We start from the raw sequence: 21,633 nt of genomic DNA on the forward strand, positions 1-21,633 counted from the left end.
GCTACTTCTGGGGAAGGAGTAGTTTGTACAACATGGCAGTGTGGGATAGGTGACATTTAATTAGGGGTGTATTAGCTGTCTAAAATGTAACTTGCCTTTTGGCTGTCTGTACTACAGTGTTCATTCTGATGTCTTTTGAGGAATACTGAGTTAGAAAAGACAATAGATTTGTGCAAAACAGCCAAGTTTTGCTGATACCAGGAAACTAACAACTTCAGTGTAACAAAACGTTTTAATTTTTATAGCTGGCATGACCGATGCCTTCCATTCCATATCATAAATTGCCTTGTTGCAAGAACAGGGCTTCCCAAACTCTGTGGATTGCAGTCACAAGATGACATTTTTTTGGTTGATGCTCTGAGTCGGTCATGATTGCAATCAGTCTTTCCTAACCTGGTCCCCCGGTTCGCAGTGTAGGGTTATGCTAGCTTTCAGTTCTTCAAAAGAGTTTCAATGGGGGATCAAGGTTTTGGAAGCTCTGCTCTGGCTACAGTGTAGAACAACATCACCTGGAAGACAGGTGCTTGCTCTTCATGGCATGAAAATAGCCTGGTCTATAGTATATTAATGGATTTGTTTCTTGGTACCGCCCAGCAACAAAAAGAACAAAGTCTGTCAGCTTGATAGGGGACTTGAGAAAGCAACACAAGCCTGCTGTTGGTGTTTGGAATTTCTTTCCATTGTCCAACTATTTACCATTTGTGATGAAAAATCATTCCTCTTTTTTTCCCCACAATTTGGTTTTGGTGTGAGTGAATTTAGATTTTTTTTTGTTCTCCTTTTCCGAAAGGAGTACTAATGGCTTTTTCTTTAAATTAAAGGATCTGGAGATGGGAATGGTTTTAACACGAGCGATAGAAATATATTTGGCAGAAGTGGTGGATTTGGGAAGCAGCAAGGTGAGTTTCCACTTCTGGATCTTCTGCATTTGGGAGTTTTTGCTGCTTCAACACTTTTTTTGTTTTTGTCTGGCAAATGAGGTTGTGGTATCAATCTGGAGCTTTAATAAGGAAAGCTAGCTTTTGTTTTGGCTTTACGGCCTGGCTTTAATCTAACTCTGTTCAATAAAGTACTGCCGGTGTCCAGTGGCAAAATAATTTGTTTACTACTAATGCTTCTCGTATCTCCAGTGGTCAGTTTGCTGCCATTGAGCACAGAATGAACTTGGCATGTTCTAGGGAGATTTGTGGTGACTATAATGTAAAAAAAAATGTTTCTCCTGGACTCCATGTTGATCAATTTTTAAATAAGGCAGGTCAGAGGAATGTAATAATGTGTATTGATTTTCCAGAATTTTTGACAGTATCTTGGTCGGCTGAATTCTTCTTCTTCAGTCAGATGTTTTTTAGGGACATGTGGAGCAATATGTTAAAATTTTGGTTGAAAGGGGTGGAGTTCATCTAAGTGAAGTAGAAAAGGATGTAGTAATGCTCTTTAAAGATCAGTGCAGACCACTCATAATATATGAAAATAATATAGAAACACCTTGGATGATCAGCAAATGTTGTGAAGGTATTTGACAAGAAATCAGAAGGAAGGCATCAAACTTTTTTGGTGTTCTGTTTTTAGTACTGCAGTCAAGCAGCATTCCCTTGTGCATTTGGATTTTTCCACTCTAGATCTCATTGAAATGAGAGTGCACCAATACCACATGAAAAGAGTTGATGACAACGCATCCAACCTTTAACCAAAAGATTAAAGAACAGATCAAAATAGTATACTAGCTGTGTCAATGCTCAACATTGAGAACATTTACTGTACAGAGCCACACCTTTTATTTAGTAAATGTGACTTGTCCAATAGTAGTTGAAAACCAGAATGGAAAGGCATGGAAAGTTTCTCTTCACCTAAATACTAATATAACTACAAGTAGATTCATCTAAATAACCTAATACATGGAAACGCCAAATAGCCGCATTAGCAGCTTTTGTGAAACTGTTGGAGAATTGAGCCCAATTGAACAGAGATAACACAAGTGCAAATCAGGTGAAATTGACTCTGTTTATTTTCCAGCAAAGTTAAAAATCACACAACACCAGGTCATAATCCAACAGGTTTAATTGGAAGCACACTAGCTTTTGGAGCGACGCTCCTTCATCAGGGGATAGTGGAGGGCTCGATTGTAACATAGAATTTATCGCAAAATTTGGAGTGTGATGTAACTGAAATTATACATTGAAAAATTGATAGGCTTAACAGGCATTCATCTGTTAGAAAACAGTGATAGTTTCACTTCTTTCATGTGTAAATCACAAAACCCTTTTTTTTAGAAGTTGCATTCTTGGGTTAGCAGTCAACAATGGTGATAGCAGGACAATATGTTGAAAGTGTTCTGTGTTCTCTGTCTATGACCTGATGGTTAGATTGATTCTAATCTTAAAAACTGAGATAAGAGTTTTACATAAATTCATGCAGTTTTTGGGCTCAGAGGTCTCCATGAATGCATGCAGTTTTTGAGCAAAGTGCAATGTAACTCTGCAAGTACAAATTCACCCCACAAAGTGTGTGTCTGTCTGTCTGTCTGTCTGGGGTGGGGGTTGAGAGTGTGAGAAAGTGTGTGTTGAGTGTAAAGTGTCTTAAGTCTGTGAGGAACGTTCTTCCTCTGGACCCATGGCGAGGAGTACACAGTCACATCAGTTTTATCCCACCATCAAACTCACCTTGGACTTCTCTCAACTGTCTGTCTAATTCTTGAACACATGCATCTCCATCAAGAAAGGACACCTCAGCACCACACGCTACCGCAAACCCACAGACAACCTCTCAATGCTACACTTCTCCAGCTTCCACCCAAAACATATTAAAACAGCCATTCCTTATGGACAAGCCCTACGCATACACTGGATCTGCTCAGATGAGGAGGAACGTGACGAACACCTGGAAGTACTCAAGGATGCCCTCACAAGAACGGGATACAATGCTCAACTCATTGACCGCCAGTTCCGACGTGCCACAGCAAGGAACCGTAATGACCTCCTCAGGAGACCGACACGTGCTGCAACTGACAGGGTACCCTTCGTTGTTCAGTACTTCCCAAGAGCTGAAAAATTATGCCATGTTCTTCGTGACCTGCAACATATTATCCATGAGGATGAGCACCTCACCAAGACCTTCCTCACACCTTCACTACTTGCCTTTAAACAACCGCTAAACCTCAAACAGATCATTGTTCGTAGCAAACTGCCCGGCTCTCAGGACAACTCCGTGTAACCCTGTCACGGACGCTGCAAGATGTGTCAGATTGTGGACATAGATACCACTATTATGCGTGGGAACACCTCCCACCTTGTACATGGCAGGCACTCATGTGACTCAGCCAACGTTGGCTATCTTATACTTGCAGGCAAGGATGCCCAGAGGCATGGTACGTTGTCGTAGCCTTTGCTCGGTTTCCCCAATGTATGAATGGGCACCGCACAAGAATCGAGACAGGAGGGTTCCCTCCCAGTTCGGGAGCACTTCAGTGGTCCAGGACCTTCAGCCTCGGACCTTCGGGTGACCATCCTCCAAGGTGGACCTCAGGACAGGCAGCAGAGGGAAGTGGCCCTGCAGAGGCTGATAGCTAAGTTCGGTACCCATAGGGAGGGCCTCAACCGGGACCTTGGGTTCATGTTACATTACAGGTGATCACCATTGCACCACACACACATGCACACGCACTCACACGTGCACCCCCTCACAGACTTAAGACACTCTCACACTCACCCCACGCCCTAGACAGACAAAGACCCACATATTTTTGGGGGGTGATTTTGTACTTGCAGAGTTACATTGCACTTTGCTCAAACTGCATACATTCATATAGAACTCTGATTCTAATCTTAAAAAATGAGATAACAGTGTAAACATCAGGTCATAGACAGAACACAGAATGAAGGGCTTATGCTCGAAACGTCGAATTCTCTATTCCTGAGATGCTGCGTGGCCTGCTGTGCTTTGACCAGCAACACATTTGCAGTTTTTACCTTCAACATATTGTCCAGCTATCACCATTGTTAACAGCTAACCTGAGAATGCAACTTTAAAAAAACGGTTTTGTGATTTACACAAGAAAGAAGTGAAACTATCACTATATTCTAACAGATGAAAGGCTTAACAGACAATCAATTTTTCAATGTATAAAATCAGTTACATCACACTGCAAATTTTTGCTATAAATTCTGTTACGATTGAGCCCTCCACTATCACCTGATGAAGGAGCGTCACTCCGAAAGCTAGTGTGCTTCCAATTAAACCTGTTGGACTATAACCTGGTGTTGTGTGATTCTTTGTACACCCCAGTCCAACACCGGCATCTCCAAATCATATTTTCCAGCAATATCGCTTGTAATAAATTGACTAGGCTGACACCGAACTGACGGTCTGTACAGGTAGACTTTGGGTTCGCTTCGCTGAGCAGCAGGCACAGGCAGTTTTGTAGGCATACAGTAATGTGGTGTGAATTACAGTACAATCAAGGGTAAAACACAATCAATGGGAGGACAATCAGCCGTCTGGAAGCAGCAATCACTCTTTCTTTGTTTGACTCTGAAGATTCCAATCCTCTGAGAGTAGATGCTATTGTTTCTCATCCTGGCATCATTGCGTTTCCATTGTGATTAGTCCACAAATAAGGTACCTCGGTGCCTTTCAGTCTGAGCATCCTTTTGTGGAGTTCCAGTATGTGTGAGGAGTGAGACTGCCCTGAGGGCTTCAGGAACAGTTGTGCTGATTTGAGAGCTATGAAATCCATTGTCAGGCTCTCTCATTAAGTGTATTTGCCAGTCTGGAAGTGGCTTGAGTCATCCCTTGTTTGCTGCTTTGTGTGTTAGTCAGCCTGCTTGGTCAAGACTGAGGCAATCAGAGTCCTTTCTGTTGTGACTTAGGCAGACATGGTTCCTTGTTGCTGTTTGTGGCCATGCTGTGGGTGGACAGGATGTGGATTTTCTCCCACAGAAACACCAAATGAATCTGCATGGTCGATTGTTTATCTCTGCCTTTCCCAGAACCTACCTGACACTATTTATGCATAAAATTTAAAGTGCAGTCAGACTTATCTCCTAGCTAATGCTGTTGTTCTTGGTGCAGGCAGTGCTTCTGTGTGTACTCTTGAATCTACTTCTGGTGTCCGATTTCCTCCACCCTCTTCTTTGCTTGGCTTTGCTGTTGTCCTAGAGGATGACTAGTGTTCCAGTCAAACAATAGATAATCGTCCAGGCTAATTGCTCTAGCTTCTCCAATGATAGATTCTCTCCCTCTTGCCCTTGCTGCATCCCTAATTTGGCTTCTGTCCTTGGTGGAGGAGCAACAAGAAAAGAAGATGGAGATGCTGTCATTGGAGGCACTGAAGCAGCAGCATAGGAGAGATGAATCTGCAATTGAAGCAGCTATTGGCATTATATCGGCCAGGCTAACTTGTTACTCCAATCAAACTGCACCTTATTTTCTGGCAGCCATCACCTTGAGTTGTTGAGACAACACCAGAGGAGCCATAATATATGGGAATATTGGACAGGGCAACCGTTAATGCATTTTTATGCATATGTGCGCACATCTGTACCACACTTTGGATGACTCTTTTTTAGTGTTTTTCTTTGTGTAGGTTACCAGGTGACCCATTTTGCGGGCAAATTCAACTACCTGGCTGCAAAGTGCCCATGCCTGTATAATTTTAACTCTGAAGTGGGCCACTAAATATTTAAGGAAATGTTTGGAAAATAATACTATGAACATGGGAAATTTTTTTTTTAAAAAAAAGAAAATCAATGGGTGGCACAGTGGTTAGCACTGCTGCCTCACAGCGCCTGAGACCCGGGTTCAATTCCCAACTCAGGTGACTGATTGTGTGGAGTTTGCACGTTCTCACCGTGTCTGCGTGGGTTTCCTCCGGGTGCTCTGGTTTCCTCCCACAGTCCAAAGATGTGCGGGTCAGGTGAATTGGCCATGCTAAATTGCCTGTAGTGTTAGGTAAGGGGTAAATGTAGGGGTATGGATGGGTTGCGCTTCAGCGGGTTGGTGTGGACTTGTTGGGCCGAAGGGCCTGTTTCCACACTGTAAGTAATCTAATCTCATCAAATGTTGGAAACGAGTCATCCATCAGGCAGCCTATTCAGAGAGCAGAAGGTTTAATATTTTGAATCATTCATTTTTTTTTGTAGAACTGGAAGTAGTTAAATCTTATGATTTATGTAGTGGTATGGATTCAGGGGAAGGAGGCTCATGCTGAATGGAGTTGAACAGTGAATAGCAATGGGGAAATGTTACAATCAAGAAATAAAGGTAATTCTGGAGAAAGTAAATTGCAGCTGATGAACCATTGCCAGCATTGATACTAGAAACTTGCTAATGAAGCGTGATACATGCTCAGAACACTGTTTTTGTTTTGGGCACTTTATGATCTTCTAGGCCTGAGATTTCAAATTTAAACAATTTCTTTCATAGTACTCATTTTTCTTGACCAGTAGGTAGCGCTAATAGTTTTGTCATGCTCAAGATGCTTGACAACAACGTAGACCAAGGTCTTTTAATGTCCTGGAGAACCAAATGCAAGCATTGTAGTCAGTGTGGCCACCTTGAGCTGTTCGGTTTTGGATCTTGAGTGACAAGTGATGTCACTGCACATCTGTAAGAATGCAAGCTACCTGCGCAGCGTTTTTCCATATGTGGTTTTGTGAAGGCAAATTTGCCCAATGAGCACAAAAAGTCAATGTCAAACGTAGCATCTGAGGTGCTGCATTGGATTGGGGGTGGGGGATGGAGTTGAAGTCACTGAAATATGAATTAAACCATTCATTATCTGATGGTTAGCTTTGTGCATCAACATAGATTTACGTATATTTTGTTTTTTATACAGTTGGTGTTGTAATGTGCTTGTCAACACAGTGTATTGAGAGACACTCCTCTTGAACAAAACCAAATTACTGAGAGGTGCCAGCTGCTTACAATCAATTAGGATTGCCGATGAGACTTAGTCACAATACGTTAACTTATGAGATCTGGTTACTCCATCACTATCATAAAAACTGTGGGACATCTATAGTAAAACCATCTTGTTAATTGTTTTTCATAATGTATGTACATTTGTATACTTAGTACTGCCATATTGATACATTACTCTTTTTTAAAATAAATATAAGAGTTTGAGAATACGCAATTAGCTCCTGGAGCCCTCCAAAAATAAATATTTTGGACTGACTGCAATTAGGTGTTCCCTGCTTGAGAAGTTGAGTGTAATTTTAACGCTGAGTCTTGCAACCTGCATTTCTTTTGTAACAGTTAACTATTTTAGATTTATTGAACTCTGGTAAGACCAGAACTTAACTTTTTTTGGTATTATGACTTTTGGATGAGACCATTGTACTGGCTGCCCAGTACTCTGAACCAAACCATTAGTGTAAATGTTTAGATTCGGTCATCAAAATAGTCAAACTGTTGTCTTTTCTACTTCCCTTGAATGTACAATTAACAAAACTGGTAAAAGAATAAATTAATGAAGTTACAATCCCAACACAAACATTTACATGGCAAGTGGAGACCATACAGCTCTATAAACATTGTTGCTTTTTTTAAAGAAATAATAAATCAAGGATATGAACTCTGAACATAGAATGACAGTTATAATCAGAATTTCCTGTCAATGAGCTTGAAATGCTGATTGCCATCCAACAGTGGAGTATATCTTAAGATTGAATTTCAGTTTAGATGAAAACTCTTCCTCCCTTCTCTCCCTCAGAGAATCCTGCTTACTGCAAGCTTTGGAGGACTTTCCTTTTAACATTTTGAATGTGCTAGTAAACCAGGAATCAATTCCAGAAGAATGTTGCCAAACAAAGCACACTGTCCTATCTCTTCCAAACTAAGCTTTAGCAATGAAAACAATAAACCACCTCTCTCTCTCTTAAAGGTTTACTTGTCTCCTTTCCAGTATAATTTTTGTAATTAGCAGGTGTTTCTCAGCTCTCCATTGCTGCAAATTTTCAGGGAATCACATGGCCCTTAAAATTTTCTCTGGATCCTTTTTAAATACATATTTTGAACTGTTTATTTAACCAACCTAGTATTTTAACTTTTCATGTGACGTTTTGGAGCCAACAGCTAATGCCCCTGTTTTGGCATCAATTTGCCAAAGAAAAACACATTAGAGCTTGGTCTTCATTCTGGCACCTTGCTGTTGCTTTCATATTGACTGCAATTTTGAGTTGACACAAAGCTTTGGTGTTTGCTATTTCTAAAGCAACGTATGCTCGTATAAAAGTTTCTGGCTCAAAAGCGATGCTTCTGCAAGATTTTGAAAGTTTTTTTTAAAACCAAATATTACTGTTGAAGTGTTTGTATTGATGGAAGAAATACTTAATGATACAAAAATGCAAAAATGCTTTCTGTTTCAGTAGTGATGTTTTTAGTTGATCACTGATTAATGCAGTGTCACAGATTGTTACAGTGCATTATACCCATATTTCTCATCTCGATTTTGTGCATGAGGGCTGAATGAAACTGATGCTAAAGTTATGTTTTAACAGTTTTGAATTGTGCTCCACTTTTTTGTTCATCTTTTATATTATAATAGTGGCTGGCTTTACAGAAGCTACTACAGTGAACAGAAATGAATTTGATGGCAGAGGCGGAAGAAGATGTGGGTTTGGCAGAGGTGATCGTGCTGGATTACCAAGAGTTGGTGCTCAGAATGGTAAGAGTTGGGGAAATGTGCACATATTCATTTGAGGATTGTACAAAACTCAAACAATGAGCTCTGGTGGATTTTGTAGTTAACATAGCGAAGTGATGTGATCAAGTACAAGGAGGCATTAATTAACTACTGGAATATGTATACAATTGACAAGTGAACTTTGATTTGAGATAAGACACTTTTTTGGTTGTAAAGAAAGGTCACTTTTTAGTCCTTGGCAAAATCAGTACAAATCACTACTCCTCTACGTCATTTGGTTATTTACATGTACAAAATAATTTGAAGAATAAGACTGGTCTCTACAGTTCATATTGAGAGAAATAGAATAAAAAAGGATACAATTACAAAGGCAAGATAATATTGTTAAACTAGTGTCTGGGTTGGTTAGACCATTTTGGGACAGCTGTGAACTGTTCTGATTTTGTATTTGTGAAATGGACATGGAAGCAAGATACTACATTCAGATTTCTTGGCTTGCGGACACTGGGAAAGTTGCACCTAAACAGAATGGAAATTAAATTCCTAGCAGGACAGTTGGCTATTGCAAAGGCTTTAAAGTAACTTGTCAGTGATGTGGGAGCCAGAAGACCATAGTACGGGAAAATACCAGGGTAGAGCATATTTGGAGATACAGCTAGCAGTAGTGGAGAAAATGATGAGGTGAAGTTGGAGCAAGGGAGAAAGTAATGAAGTCTAGATTTGGGTTACCACCCATTTGTGAATGCACAGAATATAATAAATGTGCAGCTTCTTGTGGGCATGTGATGTTGTGACAGTAAGAGACCCAGTTTAAAGAAGAGCAAAGACTGCATGTTAAAACATTCCTGGGTACACGGTATTCTGAGAAGCTGGCAAGGAGGACAAGTTTACGATATTATTAAAGGAGTAGTGAAGAAAACAGATTCTATGGGTTCAAGAGTAAGATTTATTTGGCTACAGCTAAGACATAAAAAGCAAAGGCTTATATTGCTCAGTATAGCCTATAGACTGCCAACTAATAGGAAGGATATGGAGGAACAAACATGCAGGAGCATGAGATACCATATCAGAATGGTAATACTGAAGTTTGACTCAGTCTTCATTCAGGTAGTTAATTAACATTGAAGGACAGAGAGGAGCAAATATTTCAAGATTGTGTTGTAGCATATGTCCATGAACAGTGTAAGGTCAATATAAAAGGAATTCCAGCTATCTTAATATTTAGAAATAAGGTTGGCATTGGGAGAGCATTTTCAGGAAACGGTGATCATTGTCTTGTAGGGTTTAAGATGTTAGAGGCACTCCGAGTACGAATAATGAAAATTGGCCACAATGTGGTGGGCTGGGCTAGAGAGATTCGAATTGAAGGATAAAGTTAATGGAAGTATGAGAGGATGCTCATTGGAACATGAAGTCTGATCTGTCGTACCAAATGGATTTCTTTTTTGAACTCTGAATATTTGTAAATTAGGTGTGATCAAATTTATTACCTGTTTCCATGTGGATTCTGTCTCACATTATGAAATGTTTTTTAGTGCTACAAGAGGTATGCACTTGTGCCCCACCTGCCATTGTTTGACTCTTTTCCACTACTACTATGCTTTTCTATGTACAGATCTTCCTCTGTCCAAAGTTCTTCTGTTTTGTTGTTTGCCTTTGTGTCCCTAGAGTATAATTACAAGTTTAAAGCTGATCTGGTGCCATATTTTAAAATAATTTGAAATCAAATCTCCTAAATGTGGACTTTTATTTTCCTAAGTTGCTGCAAAAGCAAGTGGAGATGGTCCTTTCGGCCGAGGTGGCCCAGTTGGTAGAGGTGGCCCTAGTGAAAGGGGAGGATTTGGTGGCCAATCAGGTGAGAGTACTCTACATGTTTAAAAGTTTTTTAAGACAAAAATGATTTTTAAAGGTAAACTAGGCGTCTGCCCACATACTGAAACCATAATTTGAAGTTTCAATACCAGATGCGATTAGGATAGTTAGTAAATGTTGTCCAATGTGCTCCAATATAAGCCCATCAATTGCATTTGTAAATAGCACAGTTACACGTAATAAAAGTGACGTACATGTCCATGAATTCCATCTCTTTGAGGGAAATGAATATGTATGTCTAAACTTTATATCTTTTTACTGAATTCTTAGGGAGCTTGTGATTCCCTGTTGATTTCTGAGCTACAAAACCTTGGCCAATCATAAACTTTCCAATTAATCATTACTTCATTTTCCTGAAATGTTTTGATGCATGATGGTGGAACTGAGACTTGTGATGGCAAGGCACGTTTGTACATTTGACATTACTGGTTGTTAACCACCTAAAGAGTTGTTGTTTCTTTCTGTGTTAATTTCATTATTTTTCAGTTGTCTAGAGTTTACTGAAAAGAATTGCAACTCCAATGATGGTCACGACTCAACCTGTTTATTTTCTTCTAGGTCCTTTATTAAATGACTATCAAAAGTTATATTGACAGGTTTTTTTAAATGTTCTTGATTTGATGCAAATATGCTTCGCCTGTGAATTAGGTTCAGCGATAGAATTAGCCTTAAAAAAAATTGTTTTTGTTTTGAAGCTTCACAAGTTGATGTGCGGTATATTGCCAAAGAGGGTATTTTTGTTTTAATTTAGAACTATGGATGTAGCTTTATAGATTTCAGTAAGCCCTCCACATGGTAGGCTGCTCTGGAAGGTTAGATTGCATAGAGTCCAGTGAGAGCTGGCAAATTGGATACACAATTGGCTTGATTAGATTACTTACAGTGTGGAAACAGGCCCTTCGGCCCAACAAGTCCACACCAACCAGCCGAAGCGCAACCCACCCATACCCCTACATTTACCCCTTACCACTATGGGCAATTTAGAATGGCCAATTCACCTGACCCGCACATCTTTGGACTGTGGGAGGAAACCGGAGCACCCGGAGGAAACCCACGCAGACACGGGGAGAACGTGCAAACTCCACACAGTCAGTCACCTGAGTCGGGAATTGAACCCGGGTCTCCAGGCGCTGTGAGGCAGCAGTGCTAACCACTGTGCCACCGTGCCGCCCCTACGATGGTAGGAAGCAGAGGGTAATAGTGGAAGGATGCTTGTCAGACTAGAGGCTTCTGACTAGGGCATTGCTGAGCCCATTCGTGTTTGTTATCTATATCCACTATTTTGCTTGAGAACGTACAAAGTACTATTTGTAAGTTTTTTTTTGTAGATGACACTATAATAGGAGTTATCAGAAATTGCAGCAGGACCTTGATCAGCTGGGGAAGTGGGCAGAAAAATGGCAAATGGAGTTTAATGTAGATATGTATGATGTGATGCATTTTGGAAAATCAAATCAAAGAAAGTTTCATGGCGAATGGTAGGGCCTTAAGGAGTATAGTCGAACAGAGGGATCTTGGAGTTCAAGTGTACAGTTCTTTGAAAGTGGAGTCACAGGTAGACAGGGCAGTGAAGAAGGCTTTTGGCACACTGTCCTTCAACAGTCAGGGCATTGAGTATAAAAGTTGGAAAGTTATGTTGCAGTTGTACAGGACATTGAGGCTGCACTTCGAGCATTGTGTTCAGTTTTAGTCACCTTGTTAAAGAAAGCATGTTACTAAATTGCAAAGAGCACAAAAAGAATTTACAAGGATATTGCCACGACTCAGTGGTCTGAGTTACAAGAAGAGGTTGGATAAGCTAAGACTATTTTTTTCTCTTTTAGAGAATAGGAGACTGAGAAGGCATCCATAAGAGGCATGGATAGGGTGAATTGCATTCAGTCTTTTTCCCAGGGTTGGGGAATTAAGGGCTAGAGGGGAAAGAATAAAAGGAAACATGTGGGGCAATGTTTTTACATAGAGGGTGGTATGCATATGGAATGAGCTGCCAATGGAAGTAATTGAGGTTAGTACCTTAACATTTAAAAGGCATTTGTCCAAATGCTATGGGTTAGGATGGTTTAGAAGGATATGAGCCAAGTACAGGGAAATGGTGTTAGTGTAAGTGGATATTTTGGTCAGCATGGGCCCGTCTCTGTGCTGTAGGACTCTGACTGTAGCATTTGGATTTTTAAAAAAAATTATGGAAGCCTTTTGCTTTTCTTAGTTTTTGTAACTTTCTAATTTTGTAAATATAGTGTCATAACATCAAAAACAACAATAAACAACTACTATACTGTACAAAAGAAATCAAAACTACACTTATTACAAATCAATCAATAACGCCACTCAGCACAAGACCGTAGCTCCCGACCTTCGAGAACATCAATTATTAAACCCACATTTGTTTGAAATTCTTCCCCTCATGGCATTTGGTTGATCAGACCAAATCATCATGGCTAGACAAAAGTCCTAATGGCAGAAAGATCTGCTTCCAAATAATTCAAAAATGGCTGCCATGTCTTGTAAAAGTTGTCTGTTTTCTGGTGCCCCATAAGTGTTGAAAAGAATAACTGACTTATGCCACCCTGATAGACCTGGGTTGGGGGTTCTCAGACACCCCACACATCAATGTTCTTCCTTGCACAAAACGTGAGAATGGGGAAAAAGCTTTTTCCCATTTACATCTAAGGGATGCAAATTCAGGAGCAAAGAGACTGGGTCCACCTTGACTTTGGTCCCCAAGACGACCTGTATTATTCCTGCCACAGTGCTCCAATACGCATGGAGCTTGTGGCAGGACCACAGAGTGAGGGTACCAGTATATATTTTACATTTTGGGGCTCATTGAAGATGCTCTCTGCTTTAATTGCACAGGAAAATCTGGGGCCAGATTGAGACCTATGAAGAATCTTTAACTGCGTAGCATGGGTCCTATCACATCAAAATCCTCCTCACATTCTTGCAAGTGTTCTCCCATGTTTCTGAAGTGACCTCAACTCTTCTTTTGCTTTCAGACCTCAAGTAAATGGTCTCTGTCACTTGAACTTCCCTTCTTTTCCACCCCCCCTCCAACAAATGATCGAGAGTACTCTAAAGAATGCTCTTAGACTGAAGCACCCTGTTTTCCGTATCAGATCTATAGCACTTGGTCAAGTACATGGTCTCCTTTTTTGGATAACGTCTCTAATCTGGAAGAAACGGAAGAGGTCCCCACTTGACGATCCATATTTCCGAGTTACTTGATCAAATGACATTAACGTTTCACCCTAACAACAGATTCCCCTAACCACCCAAAGTTTAAACCTGGGATTCATTGTCTCTGGCTGGAAACCAGGTGTGCCAACTATGGGAGTAAGCAAAGATGTATTCGACATACTACCCTCCATTTGCCTCATTGCCCTCCATGGTTTTATTATGTTAATAACTGTTGGATTACGGCAATGTTACGCCACTGTCCTCATTTTGTCCTAAAGCAACAGCTTGATAAGAGGACACTTCATCTTGGTGGCCTTGATGTTGAGACCCCATGGGCCCAGTCACTTAGAAAAGATAGAAAGGAGCGCAGTTGATATCTTCTAATGTCCAGGAGATCCACTCCCCACAATCGCTGGGGCAGTTGCTGTTTTGCAAGCTTAATAAGGGGTTGCTTCTGGCACCAAATAAAAACTAAACCAGCCACTCAATTTCTGAAATGCAAGCCTAGGAAAGAGCAAAGGGTACAATAAGCAAGGAAGAACATTCATTTTATAAGAGCAACTTGATTCAACCATGAGAATGGAATGCCACACTCTTTCCCCCTCTCTCCCCACCACCCCCCACCCAGTCTGTGGAAGTCTTGTTTATTTATTTAAGATTAAACAAAATTAGCCTTCAATAACTGATCAAAGGGTTAACAGAGGCCCAAGTAAAGAAAATATCCCTGTGCCCACTTAAAGGAGAACTCCCCTTCCATATCAGGTATTTTCCTAAGACCCCCCCCCCCCCCCCACGTGGCATAGCCTGCAACTCTGAAAAATTGATTTTATAACCTGAGAAATTGGGCACTGAGACTGCCAGGTTCAAAAGAAAAATAAGAACATTATCCACATAGTGTAATCTTATGCATCTTTGACCCCACCTTTTGGGGCAGCCATATTAGGGTCTGTGTGAATGGCCTCCGCCAAAGACACTTTAGAAACATTGAACAATACAGCACAGAACAGGCCCTTCGGCACGTGATGTTGTGCCGAACATTTGTCCTAGCTTAAGCACCTATCTGTGTACCTATCCAATTGCTGCTTAAAGGCCACCAATGATTCTGACTCTGCCACTCCCACAGGCAGCGCATTCCATGCCCCCACCACTCTCTGGGTAAAGAACCTACCCCTGAAAACTACCCCCCACCCCTCCACCCTTCACCTTAAATTTCTGTCCCCTTGTAACACTCTGTTGTACCCAGGAAAAAAGTCTCTGACTGTCTACTCTATCAATTCCCCTGAACATCTTAAACCTCCATCAAGTCACCCTCCCTCCTTCGTCGTTCCAATGAGAAAAGGCCTAACACTCTCAACCTATTCTCGTACGACCTATTCTCCATTCCAGGCAACATCCTGGTAAATCTCCTCTGCACCCTCTCCAAAGCTTCCACGTCTTTCCTAAAGTGAGGCAACCAGAACTGCACACAGTACTGCACATGTGGCCTTACCAAGGTCCTGAACAGCTGCAGCATCACCTCTTGAATTCAATCCCTCTGCTAAGGAGGTGAAAGGAGACAACCTTGCTGATAGCTAAAATGTTAAAATACTCAGACCGTACACCATTGCTGAGAACCTCTGCCAGAAGATCACCATAAAGCACAGGCCAAACTGCTCCAGAGTATTAAGGAGATATGGCCATTCCACTCGATCAAATGCCAGCACCCAAAGAGACCAGCAATCCTTGAACTGATCACTGTTGGCACACTTGAATCATGTTAAGCAACCTCCTAACGTTATTACAGGATCTACGACCCTTTGTAAAGCCTGTTTGATCATCTTTAACAATAGAGGGCAGCACCTCTTCCAACCTCAATGCCAAAGTCTTAAATTCGGATTATAAAATTGTGTCTAACAGTGAGGAAATGTCTATAAGAAGTAGGTCCTCCAGGGCCTTCCCTTTCTTGAGGATAGGAGAGATGTTAACCCATCCCAAGGATGGTGGGAGGCAATCGCAACTATATGAATAGTTATGTGTCTAGCATCGGTTGTAACAGTATGTTTACAAATTAGTTATAAAACCACTGTGGAGACCATCAGGGCTGGGCGCCTTTCCACTTTGAAGTTGCCTCACTGCCTCCTGTATCCCTTGTGCGGTTAATGGAGCACTAAGGAGAGGAAGATCAGAGTTCCTAAAAAGAAGACTCCATTTTATCCTGTCTATCCTCACAACATTCAAACTAATACAGTTCAGAATAGAATCTTCAAAGCACTGCATTGATCTTTTTAGCATTACAAGTAAGAGCCCCGTTCCCTTCCCTAATAGAAGCAATAAAATGGGAGGCATTCTTCTTCCTAAATGATATGCCAAATATTTACCTGGCCCCTCACATGCTCAAACAACCTTTCCTTCCTGGCTGTATGCTTAAGTATGGAATCTGAGGCAGATTGAAGGACTATGATCTGCTGCAGCTTAGTCACTGATGGTCTATTGTAATATGCTGTCTCAGCTTAAGTCAGTCGTGCCTCGACTAGACTCTGCTGCTCTCCCTTCCATCACTTCTGGCTGGCAGAGTATGAGATAATTATCCTTCCAGCATGGGCCTTAGCACTGTCCCAAAGAATGGACAGCTTACCAGCTGTACCGGAGTTGGTGGCTAAAAATGCTTCAAATTCCCTAGAAAAGTACTTGAACTTGCTGCCCTTGAGGATGAAGGGATCCATTTTCCAGTACCGAGAGCTGATTGCATTACCCTTAATCTCGACCACTAGATATACTGCTGCATGATCAGAGATAGCAATATTCACAACTGAACAAGATACAACTGAATCTAGAAGAGGCATGGGAGTTAAGAAAAATAAATCAGTCCTTGTACGATATTTATAAGGACTGGAAAAGAACATAAAATCCCTAAATATAGGGTGGAGAAATCTCCAAAGGTCTACCAACCCCAGTTCCACACACAGATCACTCAACTGTTTAGATTGTGGATAAAGCTTTGGGGGGGTGGGGGGGGTACTGCTTTACGCATTCTATCCAGCACAGGAAACACAAGGCAATTAAAGTCATCCTGACCAGTGTCCCAGCTCCTCCCGCACCCCCCCCCCCAAAGTAGTAATATGACACACCATGCAAAGGCCACCAGCTTAGTGCATCAGTCAAAACTTCAAGGGCCAGAGGACAATAGACATTCAAAGCATCATATTCCTCGCCATGTATTATGGCCTTAAGGATAACAAACCAGCCATATTTGTCTTTAACACAATCTATTAAATGAAAGTTTGTTCCGGACACACCCACCCCCCATCCCCAACACACACACTCTTAGTAATAGGTATGTACATTACAGAAATTGACCCTTCGGCCCAATTCGTCCATTCTGACCAGATATCCTAACCTTATCTAGTCCCATTACCAACACTTGGCTCATATCCCGTGTTAAAGGACAAGAAAAGCACCCGATCATGCACTCCGTGTTTTCTTGGAAGACTCAACAATACCTTTTTCCTTCTAACTGGCGAACTAAAACTCTAATATTCCAGGTGTGCCATTTAAGAACACTGCTAGCCTTGGCAACCATGTTTGACCTGCCGAGAGGAAGAATTTGAGTTGCAGCATGCTGGGAATATGCAAAAGAAGACTTGTGGAACCTAGTTATGAAAAACCAAAACACTAAACTAACTGCAAAACACAAAAGGCATTTGATGGGGGTCTCTACCCCCTGCCCATAGAGGGCGCTTACAACTTCCATGCACATCTCCATTCCCCTTTCCAACTTGAGCTGCACCCCAGACCCAAGCAATAATGAACACTGCCACCCCCAACTAAATACCAACACCAATCCTAATTGGAGAAAAAAAAACGCAGCAACAGCAGCTTCTTTAAGAAAAGGGTAATGTTACAAGAGACATGGCAAGAGTAAAAAAACTCAAACCTTATTGTCCAGGATGTAAATCCATCTGCATTATTTTAAAGTGACCAAGAAACTTTTCACTTATTCCGTGGAGTCAAATAACTGCACTGTCTCCTTGTGAGTAATATGAGGCACTACTGGGTATCTCATTGAATATTGAATACTAAGGTCCCTTAATTTTCTCTTGACTTCACCAAAGTATTTCCTTTTATGGATCACCGCCATAGAAAAGTCCTGGAAAAATATTATGTTAGGCCCTGACTTATCAGGGAACTGTGGATCTTTCCCCATCCTTCCAGAAGATTCCAGGACACACTGCGTGTCCCTGTAGCTTTGAAATCGTACCAGGGCCAGGTGGGGGGACGCCAATCCAGATCTGGTCTGTGCACTACAACTGGTTGAGCTCTGTCAACCTTCACCTGGTCTGCCTTGGCATCCCAGCCAAGAAACTGGCAGCTAGTCTTCAAAAAAAAAACTTGCTAGCTTCTTCTGGCAGCCCAAAGACCCTGATATTTTTCCTTCTACCTTGATTTTCCAGATCATTGACCTGTTAAGTCAAGACCTGGTTTTTTGAGGGCCTGGATCAGCCCCGCTGAGGACGTGACTTTGGTGTCCGCCACCGAGGTCCATCACTCGACCTCTTCAACTCGCTTCCTGAGCTCTTCCAACTCCTTCTCATGCTTTTGTAGCGTGACCAAAATTGGCTCCAGCTGAATATGATTGTCTTCCATCAACTCCTTGATCATTGCTCAGATTGCCACGAATTCATCACCACTGTTCTGCTGTACAGGTACCTCTTTCTTGGCTGCCAAGGGAGCTGCAGCCCCTGCGTTTGCACTTGCAGGCACACCCGATGCCTTTGGCAAGTGACCCGTGTATTGGGGCTTAGCTGTATGCTTTCCTTCCATCATGCTTGCTCAAAAGGAAGTTACAGTAGAACCTCGACTATCCAAACATAACCTGAGTCCCGCATCATCGAAACAAGATCTCGAGGCCCTGCAAAAACGGCCACAGGCAACCTAGCATTTAGTTGACAGTTTGACTGCATTATGATTTTAATTGCTAGGTATTTGAGAGGTGAGTTGCCAGATAATCAAGAGACAATCGGACAACCGGCACTTATAGATTACTGCTTGTTCCCAGCCACCCAAACTTCCCGTCTGTCTCGCTCGGTCAATCGATGTTCCATTGCAAATGGATTTAAACAAGTTCACAACCAGTTAACATCAATTTTCTCTGAAAAATGGTAAGGTGTTAGAGGGGGTGGGGTTCCAAATATTAGTGCTGCTGGGCTGGGGTGCAGAGCTCAGCAAGGCAGATCTACTCAGATCGCTGCCATCTTGGATCCCCTCGAATTTGGATTTTGAGTGGCATGTAGTTTGGTCTGTCTGTGAAGAGATTTCAAAATTAATGTGTATTTTGTTAGCTGTGGTGATGTTTTGAAATATTAAGATTAAATATCCCTAGTGAGTAATAGGGTTTTTGACAGAACGTAGTAAATGGGAGCGTGTTAAAGTTAGAGGCTCTGGAAATTCTTTTAAGCTTCAGTTACAGGTTTTGAAGGTTTTTTTTTCCCCCAAAGTATTGGTTAAACTTCAATGTTTAAAACCTTGCCCCTGAAGATGGGAAACAATTTTGAATGGAAGAAATAAGTGGCATATGGAGTTTAATTGAAAAGTCCCTGGCTAGAAGTGCTTGATTAAACACTGAAGGGGTTACTTAAAGCAAGAGTCTATGTTTCAGTTGTATGAAGGCTCAAGGAACCGATCAGATTCTCAGCCAGGAATTTAATCTACAGCTAAGTCAAACTGTATGATGGTCATTGAAACCATGAAGAAAATAAATTTATAATTTATCAAGCCAAATTTTTGACTGAAATCTGACTCTTCTATTAATAAATGTCATCTGGGTTCATATTAAGAATATATATCTGCTGCATATATCAGAAAATAACTGCAAGCACAACTAACTGCCCTGGGCTGCATATTATTGAGTTACACAAAATGGATTTTCAGCATCAAGGATTTCATCGGTGACCTTTTAATAGGCAGTTGTATTGTTGATTTGTAGTACTAAGCCATGATGAAATTCCTGCGTTAACTAATGGTCAATTCATTGAGGAAGTTGATTATTTTCTGTGGCAAACTTATGATTTTTTTTTATGCTAGAGTGTGGCTCTACTTTTTGGGATAAGGTTTCAGAGTTTCTCCTTCCCATTTTCTTCAGCTGGGACCTGGGTGTGAAGATATGGACTGGGATGTTACTTTTGTAGTCAGTGGGTGCTGACCGCTCAGACTTTGGTGTGAAGACAGATGCAGGAAGTGCTACAGATCCACAGCATTCTATTCATAAGTCATTGCCTGCCCTTTTTGTAGAAAGGGCACTGACCATCTATAAAAGAGAAACTGCCACCCATGACATTCAATGCATAACCATCACTGGATCCTCTGTTATCCATATCCTGGGAGTTGCCATTGGCCAGAAACTGAATTGGATCAACCGTGTAAATTCTAAATGAGTGTAAGTTAGTGATTTGGGAATTATAGGGTGAATAAGTCTTCTAATTGTCGCACTCAGTGCTATGAATCAGGAGTGTAATAGAGTCCACTTGACCAGTTGGATACAGCTCCCAAAGCACTCTTAAGCTTAAAAATATCCAGGGCAATACGGCTTGCTTGATTTGACACCTAATCCACTACCTTTTAAATGTTTATACATGTCAACACCAAATCCAAGTCTTGGCAGCTGTTTGTACCATCTCCAAGATGCACCACAGTAACTCAACAAATCTCATTGACTGCAACCTTTGCCACATAAAAGTGGGACATGGCCAATAAACCGTGTGGCCAAGCTGACCTCTCTGTCCCTTAAACAAGGAATAAAAGGGATAGGGTCGATTCTATTTAAGAAATAGCAGAATAGAGGCAGATGTGGCTCGGGTTCAGCCCCTTGAGCCAAATCTGCCATTCTATATAGTCACGGTTGGTCCACTTGCCTGCATTTCCCTGTAACCTTTTATTTACACTCTATTGATCTTATCACAGCCTGAAATATAGTAGAGACTCTGTGGCAAGGCATTCCATAGACACTCAACCCTCTGAGAGGAGAAATTGTTCATCTTAGCCTTGATTTGGCATCCATTAATTCCCTCCACAAGGGCATCATTGGTCAACCAACAGTATGTGGACCGCCGTCTCCAGGAAAACTAGGAATGGGCAATAAACACTAGCCAGGCTATGATGCTCATGTCTCAAGTGAATTTTTTAGAAAAAGGAATCTATGCCCTTTCTCCTAAACTCTTCCATGAAGGGAAACATCCTTTCAGTTTTAATTTGTCCTGCTGAGGAATCCCGTATGTATTGAGATCACCTCTCATTCTTCTAAACTGCAGTAAGAATCCTAGCCTGTTTGGCCTTTTTTTCATAAGATAATCGTCCTAGTGAATCTTCTCTGAACTGCATCTAACAAAATGATCTCTTAAATAAGGGGACCAAAACTGCTCTCAGTATTCCACATGTGGTCTCACGAGCATTTTGTACAGATTTCTCTACTCTTCTACTCCAACCCCCTTTTAAACTGAGGCTCATCATTTCAATAGCCTTCCTGATTACCTGTTGCACTTGTGTGCTAGCTTTGTGTTTCATGTTCAAGTACCCCATGTCACCAACCTGAAAAAAGAACCCTGATTCCAACTGCTTTCTGCCCATGAGCCAATTCTCTATCCGTTGCAAATGTACTACTTCCAACAGCATGGGTCTTATGACTTCATCTTATGAGAGGTACCTTATTGAATGCCTTCATGAAGTCTTAATAGAACGCATTTAATTGGTTCCCCTCTATCCGCTATGGTTAAGAATTCCTGCAAGTACTCAATAGTCAGACACTATTCCCTTTCATGAAGCCATGCTGACACTGCTTGATTAGATTATGATTTTCTGTATGTGCTGCTATTATTTCCTTAATCGATTCCAATACATTCAAATAATACGGGTTTGCTAATTGTAGTATGTAACTTCTGCCTTTCTCTTTGAATATGGGTGTCACATTG

The 21,633-nt window shown here is 41.4% G+C and overlaps 1 protein-coding gene across 6 annotated transcripts in view; it reads left to right on the top strand.

Annotated features, from left to right (window-relative positions):
- ddx4 (DEAD (Asp-Glu-Ala-Asp) box polypeptide 4) overlaps window positions 1-21,633 on the top strand; it is a 145,729-nt gene that overhangs the window by 77,060 nt on the left and 47,036 nt on the right. For all 6 annotated transcript variants that reach the window (XM_060823043.1, XM_060823056.1, XM_060823027.1 and 3 more), the window contains 3 exons: window positions 822-899; window positions 8,546-8,665; window positions 10,404-10,499. In XM_060823043.1, coding sequence (XP_060679026.1) covers window positions 822-899; window positions 8,546-8,665; window positions 10,404-10,499 — 294 coding nt within the window. The remainder of the gene's footprint in view (window positions 1-821; window positions 900-8,545; window positions 8,666-10,403; window positions 10,500-21,633) is intronic.

The sequence above is a fragment of the Hemiscyllium ocellatum genome, chromosome 1 (genome assembly GCF_020745735.1).
Source record: "Hemiscyllium ocellatum isolate sHemOce1 chromosome 1, sHemOce1.pat.X.cur, whole genome shotgun sequence".
NCBI classification, from domain to species: Eukaryota; Metazoa; Chordata; class Chondrichthyes; order Orectolobiformes; family Hemiscylliidae; genus Hemiscyllium; species Hemiscyllium ocellatum.